Source organism: Chenopodium quinoa, unplaced genomic scaffold, assembly GCF_001683475.1.
Source record: "Chenopodium quinoa cultivar QQ74 unplaced genomic scaffold, ASM168347v1, whole genome shotgun sequence".
In the NCBI taxonomy this organism is placed as follows: Eukaryota; Viridiplantae; Streptophyta; class Magnoliopsida; order Caryophyllales; family Amaranthaceae; genus Chenopodium; species Chenopodium quinoa.
The window spans coordinates 6,244,559-6,256,274 of NW_018742914.1; the positions used below are offsets into that span (position 1 = coordinate 6,244,559).

General features: G+C 32.7%; 2 protein-coding genes across 2 annotated transcripts; one reads left to right on the top strand and one right to left on the bottom strand.

Moving 5' to 3' along the window:
- Positions 1-813: 813 nt before the first annotated feature.
- Positions 814-7,734, bottom strand: LOC110728043 (histone acetyltransferase type B catalytic subunit-like). The gene is made up of 10 exons (XM_021907656.1): positions 7,444-7,734; positions 7,295-7,336; positions 3,356-3,465; positions 3,198-3,266; positions 3,045-3,083; positions 2,880-2,956; positions 2,668-2,752; positions 2,100-2,181; positions 1,844-2,001; positions 814-1,756 (listed from the first exon to the last, which is right to left on the bottom strand). The coding sequence occupies exons 1-10, from the start codon at positions 7,520-7,522 to the stop codon at positions 1,106-1,108; spliced, it is 1,392 nt and encodes a 463-aa protein (XP_021763348.1). The 5' UTR covers positions 7,523-7,734; the 3' UTR covers positions 814-1,105.
- A 1,583-nt stretch (positions 7,735-9,317) lies between these two features.
- LOC110727783 lies at positions 9,318-10,154 on the top strand. Its single transcript, XM_021907358.1, has 2 exons — positions 9,318-9,574; positions 9,822-10,154. The coding sequence occupies exons 1-2, from the start codon at positions 9,462-9,464 to the stop codon at positions 10,036-10,038; spliced, it is 330 nt and encodes a 109-aa protein (XP_021763050.1). The 5' UTR covers positions 9,318-9,461; the 3' UTR covers positions 10,039-10,154.
- Positions 10,155-11,716: the final 1,562 nt, after the last annotated feature.

Sequence of the window (11,716 nt, forward strand, 5' to 3'; positions counted from 1 at the left end):
CAACACCTTGTATGGTTTTACCTTGCAAGATTCAGTCCAAATTTCCGAATGCAATTTGTTTGGCTTGGATGTAGAATGAATGTTTGCTAGTTTCGTTATGTTGCCTAAATGTTTATAAATCTTATATGGCACTAGGGATCTCAATGCAGAATTAAAGGGCCTAATGGATGACTTATATTCTGAATAAAAATCAATTGCGGCATAGCTTCTAGTTATTCTTACTCCATCTGCAAATGGTGTTGAATCCATCATTAATCCATATACTTTTGCTACAATGCTTCCATTTTATTGCAAACTTAAATATCTGAATCATTGCTCAACATCTGTTAATCTGTTTTCATACTTCAATTATCATTACTTGGATGGGAAAATTCACTTCTGAATTGGTAAAAGTAATTGCACCACTTTCCTGTGGATGAGACTTGGCATCTTATGATCTATGGAGCAAATTTTTACTTGATGGTATAAATCCCTCAATTTATTACTACTCCGGTTAATTGAGTTACTAGTTTTCTGCCTTTGCTTGAATCCGTCTGGAAACTCTTGCTGAGATCTAGTGAGTAATGTACCGATGCCTTCTACAAGCACTGCATTATTTTGCATCCCTGTATCAAATTGGACTGTTGAACTACCCATAGATGATCATGTTTACAATTATCTTAACTACTACACGAGTTGGTCTGCCTGTAATAATAATAAGGGCTGCAAAATGTATGCTACTTCCCATTACTTATCTCACTGATGGGCAAATAACCCCCTCAAAGTGTATAGAGCATAGCATTTGAACCAGTTAAATGAAGTGAACAAAGTGTGAGCCCAAAATTTTTCTCAATTTTAAAAATACTCAACTTCATATGTAATTTTCATGCACTAAAAGTCTGAATTCCCCTCAATGGACTCAGCAGGAAGACAAATGCTCCCTTCTCATGTTAGTATAAATAAGTAAAACAACTCAATTATCCTACATCACTGAAAATGACTATCTAGTACAATCATACAGCTAACTGAAAGGAGAGAACAAAAGAAGAAATGTCTCTGCCAGTCTTGCTAAATCAGAGGAAAGCAAACACCTTAAACTCACTTAGTACCTAGGAACATAAGACCTTCATGCTTGAGTAGTTGATACCTTTTGAGCAACCAATTGGATCTCTTTTACCCTCTCATCAACTATTTGAAGCAGCTGCTGCTCTTGCTGTTTCTTTTGATCCTCATCAAGGACATCAACGTCAACATGACCATCTTCACAATCTTGAGGCTTGTACATAACAAATGCATCTTCTCCAAAGTCATTTGGGGTATCGATTACCTGCTTCCCTTTAGTCCCTGTATCCTTACCAATCACACTAGCTTTCACTTGATCTGTGATGAAGATCCTGTAGTTCTCCATGTATTTGTCAACTGGATTAAGGGCAATATACAGAAGAATCTCCCAGCATTTCAAAAATTGCTTCTTATTGATTTTTAAGCTCTTCCTCACTTCATTAACAGCTGTTAATGGTGGAAAGAGCTGAGAAGACTGTGTTCTCTTTGACAAATTGGCTTCTTTAAGATGTGTAGCAGCAGTATCAACTGCAGACTGCACAGCACTGCAAGTGAGCAGGCGTGGTACATCGATGTAGTACCGAATACGTTGTAAGGAATCCACTGGTTCTTCAACTGTCAAGTCATAGACACTCTCAGACATAGCAGCATTGTTGAGTATCTCCAAGAGGCGACGTCCATACCCTTTCTGTTGATAAGGAGGCAACACAAGTATCTGGGACAATAATATAACACGTTGAGTCAGTATTGGCAGAATTGAGTTAGTCTAGCCAGTTAATGATGTACAAAATTAAAGGGAAACCTGACTAAGTCGAAGCCGTAAAGTATCAGGGTAATGGTAAAAACGATAAGCAGCTGCAAAACCTAGCAATCTACTCTGGTCTCCCTCTGGGTCAGCTATCTTCTGAACAATGACATACATCTCCCAACATGAATCAGTAACATCAATAGGATTGCTACCTGTTGCCCATACAAACATAACAGATTATACTCCAACAAAAGAAAACGAATCAATAAAATTCACAAAGACAGCAAAACAAGACCAAAGATGAAATTACCATCGACAAGTAGAAGAACAAGAGGCACTAATCGGCTATAAAGAAGCCCAGCAGACATGTCACCCATGACAAAGCGAATAACCTAAGAGAAGGTAAATTATTATATTAATATAACATTGAGAAGGCTGTTAGGGCAGGATAAAGGAAATGCACGTCAACTACAACGAGACATAGGATCTGACTGGAGACAAGTGGGGGAATCCAATAGGTGTTAAACAAACATGGGGTTGACAGAGAGCTACACGAAAAAACCAAAAAACTTTAAGAAGATACTAAGATAAATTACCCTAGTTACATTGTAAAAATGAAGTCCTACCTACCAAGGCCTAGTTTGGAAACTCAGTATACATTACCAACTCCCCTGTGCTTTTACCATTTATTAGTCACATACATTGCCTTTCAAAACAAAAAAAAAAGAAAAAAAGTCACATACATTGTGAACAGCATTGAGACTACTCTAGCCCTTATTTATGGTTATATGTTCAAAACATTCTGCTGAGAATCGCTAAATGCAAAAAGTATACCAAACCAATCCTTTATGCAAACATAGGGAAATTTGATCAAGAACCTGTGTATCAGTAGTATCTGCATGGGAATGACCATTGCCATCAGCGGCATTTTGAACCAGTAATTCTCCCTTGGTGACAACTGAACTGAGATCATAACAACATGAGATGATAGACCATTATATAACTGTATTTGCCAATCAAATAATAGAAAACAGTCTTGGAGAAGATTTCCATATTTCAACGCAAATGAATAGTGCTGCTTAATAGATACCTGATGTAATGCTTTTCTGTTGTGAAAGTTTGAAAAAAGTCATCCTTTTTCTCAACAATATTTTCAGCAAACATATCCTGTGAAAAAAAATCAACTTATTAAACCAAATAGTTACAAAGTGCCATTGCTTATTATTTGCTTCTCAATAAATACAGTGAATAATACCTGAAGAGCAGCTTTTAGGTCTGTGATGCCTTTCCCTCTCTATGAGCAAAGAAACAGCAAACCAAGATACATAAGAGAGTATAAAATTTCACATGTGCTACAACAAAAGAGTTTCAAAGCCTAGTTTAACTAAAAAGATTTTACAGGACTTACATCAGATGAGCTCTCAAAAGTGATATCTGTATACACATGAAATGACACACTGCTAACCCAAATTGTAATCTGCAATAAAAGGTTGTACAAAAATTTATCAGAAAAAATGCAAAACATTGCCAATAATGCTAAACAAAGTGAAGGTTAAAAGTTCTCACCTTTAAACCTTGGTAGCCATAAATTTTCCCATCATCATCAAAAAAGTGATTCAGATCAAGCGGATCAATCTGATAGCCAGTCCCAGCTTCTGCCTCGTCTTTGCTGCCAACTAGATTTCACAAAATAAAGGAAACAGCCAGTTCAATCAAAGCATGTCATAGACTCACAAGTCCTGAATAAGAGAGTGTACGTATTCATAATAAAAAGTCCCAAATTCTAAAAATGTAACCAATCTCACCATTAATAACTAATTGGTGTTTTAAACTTTTTATAGTCCAACATAGTACATCAAAATATCCAGTTAAATATGATGAAAAGTTCCAAAGCTTTGTTAAATTACAGTAGCCCAGCTTCTCATTAGTTTTTCAAAATCTCATTCTTTCAGTGAGTGATAATGAAGATACAATAAATGTAAGTAATCACAGCTGTGATTTCATCAAAGTTTTCCAAAGAAACTGCAGGCAAAGACGGTTGTTGACAATATGTTTTTAGTTAGACAATTGAAATACTTGGCAATTTTTACGTCTGAGGATTCCTCATTTGCAGACTTATTTCTGGCCTAACATTCTAGAAGTTTGTTCTCTTATTGCTTCCATTTCCTAATCAAAACTAAGATACAGCTATAGTCGAAAATATAAAGGGTATATGATTTGCTTTTTGAATAATGACCTATCATGCTCCAAATCTCCAATCTTTAAAAGATAATAGTCAGTACATACATATCCAGTGAATCTGGTTTTAAATTTAGGGTTAAACAAGTAATGTAACTAAGGCATTCTTCCAAATAAAAAATAAGCTAAAGTGCTTCTGAAATTTATCAATAGATTCTTCTTTATTACAGAAAGAAAGAGATCCAGTTAAACTCTGTACAAAACTCCAGTGAATATCATTAACAAAAGTCTTCCAATCATTCTTTCTACACTCCTCTTTACACACTCTACGACTATATTACATGTGACCCTTTCTGCAAAACCAGAAAAGAGGCCTCAAGTTGACTACTTTACACCTAGTTGTGCTATATGCCTATATGTAAGACAAAAGTATCAAAAGAATCTAATTCACTTAGGAAGACATAGTATGTAAAGCTAACTAAAGGGCATAAGAGAGATTGGCACCTAAATGAAGAAGCATAAGAAAGGTCAACCAATTATACAACAGTTATTAAAGCATACTAGTAAACAGTCAGTGAAAATATCACTCATTTAAAAAGGACAAAAGAGGCACAGAGAGCCTAAGTAGAAGGGGGAAAGGAAGAAAATTGAACTCCTTTTCCAAACCCTTTTCATCAGGGTAAAAGCAGTCTACAGATTGATTCCAATGTATTCGATTTGCAGATAAAAACTTCAATAGATTAAGGGCATATACAAGAGAAGAGGAAAATCACTGTAAATTAAAAATAGCATCTTCTAAAAGTCATGCCTTCCAAATCTAATTTTTAAATAAGTTAATTTGCATAAATAAAGAGATATGGCAAGCTCTTCTTACTAAAGGAGTTTGGATCTAGTTAGATTTAAGATATGTGGATGTTCCCTACTCAAAAAAAGGAGGAAGACAATTACAATTTACCCATCTAGGTGAAAGGCATAGGAAACCAGCACCCATGTCTGACATTTTTAAAATTTTGTAATCTTGAGAGCAAAAATAGGGAATCTAGAGCAAAGGGCATAATGGAACAAGAAGACACAATCAATCTGTTCATATCATTAACACTTAGAGTGACAGAATAGTTTGTAAAAATTAGAAAGAAAGATTTGGTCAACCTTTTGACTTCTTTAATAAGTATGCATATGAGCCAAAATCCATTCAGGAAGTTTTAAAATACGCATTCTCCAGACAACATTTCAGCCCATACAAATACAAAGAAGAAGAAAAAAACAGAGATAACCATACAATACAAGCTAAGTCACATCTAAAAACACTCAACATTCTTCTAAATAGAGTTGGCACTCTCTTTTTTTAGCCTCGTGTCATTTTGGTAGCAGCCTACACAATCAAATGTGCTTTTGATTTCTCAAGTCTGAAATATCTTTTTGAGTTATTTAAATCAGTTCTTATTAGTAGCATGATCAAGCAATTGTCACTATAATTATTTTGGTACGATAGCCATAGGCCATAAAAGTGCTGATTTCACTCCCACAATTGATAAAAATTGTGTACTCAGACTCAATAAGTTTTTTAACTAAGACTTATCTCTAATATGAAACCAAGTACATATACGGAGACGGAGATTTAAAATCCCTAGCCTAAAAGCAAAGTAAATAGTTCAAGTTTCTGGAGGCTATAACCACGAGGCTTAGGTCCACCAACTAGTCCCAAATAATAGGCAACTAGATGAAGCCCGTGCGATGCACGGGTCGATCTATTTTTTTCTAAAAAATATTTTTTATATTTATGTGATTACATTTGTTATTTTTTTAGTTGTACGTAATATATCATTTTCTCCGTATTTGTTTTAAAATATTAGATAAAATTCCTAATCTCAAAAGATAATATTTCGTATTTAATTAATGTAACCATTAAAATCTCATTGGTTAATTATGCTTATGTGGCACTTGAATTATTTATTGGATATAACTATAATTTATAATCTTACGTGGCACGTTAACTAAATTTAGATGGCATAATCCTATTGTAGCGTTTTAAAAATATTAATCATATGTAGCGCTCTAATAATTTTTTAAAAATAAAAATCCTACATGGCGCTCTAAAAAAACTCCTCTTTATATATATACTAGTTTTGTGCCCGTGCGATGCCCGAGTTGTTTTTTGAATTTTAAGATATATTTTTAATTTATATGTCAAATTTTAAAACATATTATTAATACAAAATTAGTCAGGAATTGATGTGTTTTTGTGGCGATTTAAACTTGTAGACATGCAATGACTAATAATAATAATATTGGTGAAAAATATTTCTTGATCCGTAACCTGAAATAATGACCATGCCTAAAACGATTCGTAACCCGACCTGATTTAGAGGCAGTATTAAAATTATATTAGATTGTGAAGTATATTATTTTAATTGATTAGAATATATTATAAACAATGGATGTGGTACATTTTGAACTAATTCCTTCGCTCCAGAAAAATATTATGATACAAAAAATAAATTTATATGATAATTTATGAGTTATAATCTAATTATTTTTTCAATAAAATTATAATTCAATTTGTACTTTATTAAAAAATAAAATTCTATGATAAAAATATTGGTACTTTATCAAAAATAAAACTCTAAATTAACAATTTTATCCTAAAATTCTATCCAAATCTAATTGAAATAAAATTCTAAACTAACTTTTTTATCCTACAAATTGAATTTTATATAACTCTATCCTACGTGGCACGACACTTGACGAAAAGTTAGAACGCCAAGTGTCACTACATCGTCGCCTGGCTAAAAGTTTAGCTTTATATATTAGTTATATAATATTAGATTAGATTGTAGAATACACATCATAGAGTCTCTCTTATCATCAACTGTTGATACGAAAGCCCAACAATGAAGATCAGAGTGCATATCCAACCCTCTTTCTCAGTCAAAAGTTCCGACCTAAGGGGTACGCCCACAAATTAGACGATAACTTCTCATTTCACTCCAACACTCCTTAAAAGTGACTAACACATCACAATGGCGTAAAGATATCAGGAAGATTACCCGTAACTAACAGACACTGTTCTCTAAAACCCTAAAAAAACCTCCAAAGCCTAAAATTACTCATAAGCAAAAACACAATTCCAAGCCCTAACTAGGTAAATAACACAACTAATTCCTTAAAATTCGTCAAAATAACTCAATTTCAAGCCACTGTAGCAGCCGTATTACAGTTCCACTCAACTCCTCGCACAATTTATTTCCATAAAATTGACTGAAAAACCCAGTTCAAAAAAATTAAAAAGGAGCTAAATTTATCAAAAAGGAGACAAATTAAACATACCCATGTAGATTTGAATGCACTCATTTGCTTCAACGCCAGTATCTTGAATAAAAAAAAAAATAGAGAAAAAATTAGTAAAAATTACCAAAAAAAAATGGTATCGGAAAAAAGAGGGGAAATTAAGGAGACGGAAATGCGATTAAGCTTACCGATTGGAGCGATTGCAACTCGGCGTTTCTTCTTGGAATCGGAAGTTGAATCGGTGGATTGTTGGTGTTTTTGCCCCATTTTTTAGGGTTTCTGAGGTTTTTGGAGAATAGCGGGAAAAATGGAAGTGATAATCTTTAGGTAGGCGGGAAATTATAGAGCAGACACTGGGATCAGCTTACTTATATTGTGTGTGCGTTGCACGTGACTTCAAATACAGTTTTTTATTTTTCCTTCTAAATTCCAATTATTATTTTTTTAACAAAAATTCCGGTAGAAAATTTTAGTTGTTGAATTAAGTGTGTTTTATAAAAGCAACCTACTACGTATATTAACTTTGAGAAATAAAATTGATAAATATGTGTCAATCACTAGCTTTAGTTGATTAAAGCAACGAGGCATTTGCGTGTTTAAATAATAATAATAAAAATATTCAATGTAAATACCTCGTTATGAATGTTTAAATCAACATTGTTGAGTTTCAAAACTGACCTAAATGGACACGCAAAATGAGACATTTGCTTTATTTGTTTCAATTCCAATCTCAATTTAGACTCATAATAATTAAAATGACTCATAAAACCTTACCTGGGCAAATCTCATGGCAAAAAAATAGTTGTACGCAAATCGATACATTTTTTGATACACAAAACGAGACACTTACGTTATTTTTTTGTCAATTCTAAGCTCAATTTGAAAACTTAAGGCTAAAACGACCTCCTAAAACCTTAACAAATTAATTTTCGACACACAAATCGAGGTAAAAAAATTATTAGATGACCACTATGGGCATGTTCTCTTCAGCTTAATTTCAATTCAGTTCTTAATTTCCTTCTCTTATAAATAGTTCAGTTCAGTTAATCAGAACATGCCTAAGTCACTAACGAAACCCTAACTGAATCCGTTAAGTGATAGCAAATTTTTTTCTTTCTTTTTTTTTTCCTTTTTTTTTTTGTGCCTTGGTGGTAGTAAAATAAAATAAATTTTAGATAGGTAGCAAAATTAAAGTGATGTTTTTTAATGGTAGTAAATGCCAAATTTTTCATAAATAAATGGCATATATAATTGTTATTGAGGGCATATATGGATATCATCAAACCTATTTGATTAAGGTGTTGGTCTTCAAGACATAAGATTGAATCTCATTTACATTATTTGTCCTTCATGTCTTTAAAGCTAAAGTACAATTTTTTAAAAATGGATTCATGGCCTAGAATTTTTTTTTTTTTTTGAAACAAGCCTAGAAATTGTTTATCATGATTAAATTATGGAAAAATATATATACAACTCTTAGAGTTGTATATAAAAAACTAAAAATGGAAATAATTGTCAATAAATAAATATTTATTACACTGATTTACTCGCCTGATTTACTAGTGAATTGTCTATAAATTCTCAACTTAATACTAAAAAAAAGGAAGTAAATTAAATACTTATATGCAACTCTTAAGACTGCATAAAATATTACCTGTAATTTGGTAGAGTATCAATTCCACTATAAGAATGGTCAAAGGACATATTATAACGCTTTATCATTAATTACATAATTGTGAAATAATGTCACCCTTAATTATAGGGTCATAACTCAGAATCATGTGATATCTAATTTGATTTGATATTCAAAGAAATAATAAACCTTTTTTCTATATAATTTTTTAATTTTTATATAATAACACACTAAATAGTCAAGATTTGACCAAATATAAATGGCATAGATATTTATAAAATGGGCAATAATATATTCTAGAATTTGATTTACGTGTCGATATCATTCATCAATGTTCAAAAACTAGGTGCAAATTATTATTCATGGTCAAAGATTAATAATCCTCCATGTGAAAAAGGACAAAAGTAGGATGTAACAACTACCAAGTCAAGCATATATTAATGGTGTGACTATTACACCTCTTTTACACCCACTTACACCATCACTCCTCTTCTTTCTTCTTCAATCTTATCTCAACCAAATAAGCTTTCTTCTCAAACAAAAATCAAAACTTTAATCTAAGTTGGATTTATTATGGCTGCTAATCAGTCCAAATCAGATGATTCCCTAGAAAACTTTGGAATTATTGTTGAAAAAAATCCGTCAGAATCAAAATTATCTGAGTTAGGCATTAAATCTTGGCCCAAGTAAGTTTTTGTCTCTTTTATCCTTTGATCTCATCTCTTTTAAATAAGTTTTGTACTTGTATATATTCTCGGAAATTTATGACAAAATCACACGTTATTCTGCTTGTAGTTTCTAGTCACCACATTTAAACGCACTAAGATAGATATTGTTTATTTTATTTATTTACCTAAGTTAGGTTTCAGTCTCGAGAGAAAATTGTCTTAACTTCGGCACAACTAATTACTTTTTGTTCATCGTTTATACAAGATGGGCATCTTCGCCGGGAAAGTATCAGCTGAAATTTGATGCAGAAGAGACATGTTATATGGTGAAAGGCAAAGTTAGAGTATACAAAAAAGGGTCAACAACAGAAGATTATGTTGAATTTGGAGCAGGAGATCTTGTTACTATTCCTAAAGGACTTAGTTGCACTTGGGATGTACTTCTTTCTGTCGATAAATATTACAAATTTGATTCTTCTTAATTAGTCATTTAATTTGTTCTTAGAATTAGTTATAATGTGTCCTTTAAAGGTTAAAACAATTGTTATATATTTAAGCAACAAAAACGTGCTGATATTGAGAATCCATTGTCAATTCATACTTGATTTCCTTAAATTGTCTATTAATCTATTATTAATATTATGGTTAAAATGTTTGATTTTAACGCTTGCTCTCTCAAATTTCAATAATTATACCCCTTTTAGGCTATTAATATAATTCTTGATTTATTGTCCGCGTCATCAAGATAAATTAACATATCACGTCATCGAGATATATTATCACGTCTAGCGGTTCTAATTAAGGTAAATGCTAATTCAATTAGCGGGTTAGTAAAAAGTCCAATGCCAATTTTTGGTTGAATGGTTGGTTTTATCTTGGACAAAATTATTAACTAAGGGTTCGTTTAACCTGATCCGGTCGAGACAGTTTTCGTTTCCCAGCGCGTAAGTAGTCTAAGTTCCTATGACCGAGTCTTTCTAGCCCCATCACTAGTGGTTTCTTGTTTTTACTCGTAGTTTTTTTTTTTTTTTTTTTTTTTTTTTTTTTTTTTTTTTTTTTTTACAAACTCACATTGTATTAAATGATGATAATTTTAAAAACTGATATAAAAAAAGTGGAAAAACTACTTTTTTTTTTAATTTTTTTTTATTAATGTCAAACAAGCCCTCAATTGTTCGTTTTATCTTGGACAAACCACCAAGTGATGAGCTAGCAAACTAGCAATTTGGTCCAAAGTAAAAGTATTATTTCAATTAGTGGCTTTAAACTAAACCGGTAAATAGATTTCAATCTTTGTAATATTTTCTCTATTTTTTTAGTTGACACCTTTCTATTATTAACTTTAAAAATAACTGTGCACTTTTTTTTTTGGAAAATTTGATTCTAATAATTCAACCTTTCACCGGTAAGGGTCTGTTCATATTTACTAAACTAAGCTGAATTGAACTGAACTGAACTGATTGGAGCTGAGCTGAACTGCTTGAAGCTGAAATGAATATTTTATGAGAGAGGGAAATTAGGAGCTGAATTGAACTGAATTGAACTAAACTGATTGGAGCTGAATTGAACTGAAATTAAGTAAATGTGAACATGCCCTTATTCTATTAATCCCACCTTTTCATTATATATAATTACTCCCACTTTTACACCCCATACTATTTCATTAGGCCAAGGTGACCAGTAACCTTTTCTTCAGGTTTTTTTTTTTTCCTTTAACACTTTTTAACAAAAATAATGGATTAAAAATAAATAAAAAAATAAAAACATCCACTGCTACAGTGCCACCCCCTTCCCCGACCACCCTCGCCCTCTGCCGTCCCTCTCCGTCCCTATCCAGTTTCCGACCACTCCCTCTTCTTCCTGCGCCCTTCCCCCTTCTATGGTAGCATGTACTTTCACACCTACCTCTCCTATTTTCTTGGTTTTCTTCGAGAGGGGGTGAGGGATTCTTGGTTAGGGATCGGTTTGGGGGTTTCTCTGGCTTATGGGTTGGGATTTTCGGGTTAATTGGGGTTTTCAGATTGATTGGGATTTTCGAGTTGGGGTTTATGGGATTATGTGGTTTTTGGGTTGGGGATTCAAGAAAATGGAAGGTAGCTGGAGAGGGATAAGAAGGGGTAGGGATGGCCGGAAAATCGATCTAAGGGTGGTCGAAAAAAG

What these genes read in the sequence shown, in the direction of transcription:
- LOC110728043 (XM_021907656.1), bottom strand. Translation starts at nt 7,522, where the DNA reads ATGGGGCAAAAACACCAACAATCCACCGATTCAACTTCCGATTCCAAG. An exon ending in TGTTCTTCTACTTGTCGATG is followed by an intron (nt 2,002 to 2,099) that starts GTAATTTCATCT and finishes TATGGGCAACAG; the next exon opens with GTAGCAATCCTATTGATGTT. An exon ending in TACGGCTTCGACTTAGTCAG is followed by an intron (nt 1,757 to 1,843) that starts GTTTCCCTTTAA and finishes TTATTGTCCCAG; the next exon opens with ATACTTGTGTTGCCTCCTTA.
- LOC110727783 (XM_021907358.1), top strand. Translation starts at nt 9,462, where the DNA reads ATGGCTGCTAATCAGTCCAAATCAGATGATTCCCTAGAAAACTTTGGA. An exon ending in GGCATTAAATCTTGGCCCAA is followed by an intron (nt 9,575 to 9,821) that starts GTAAGTTTTTGT and finishes CGTTTATACAAG; the next exon opens with ATGGGCATCTTCGCCGGGAA.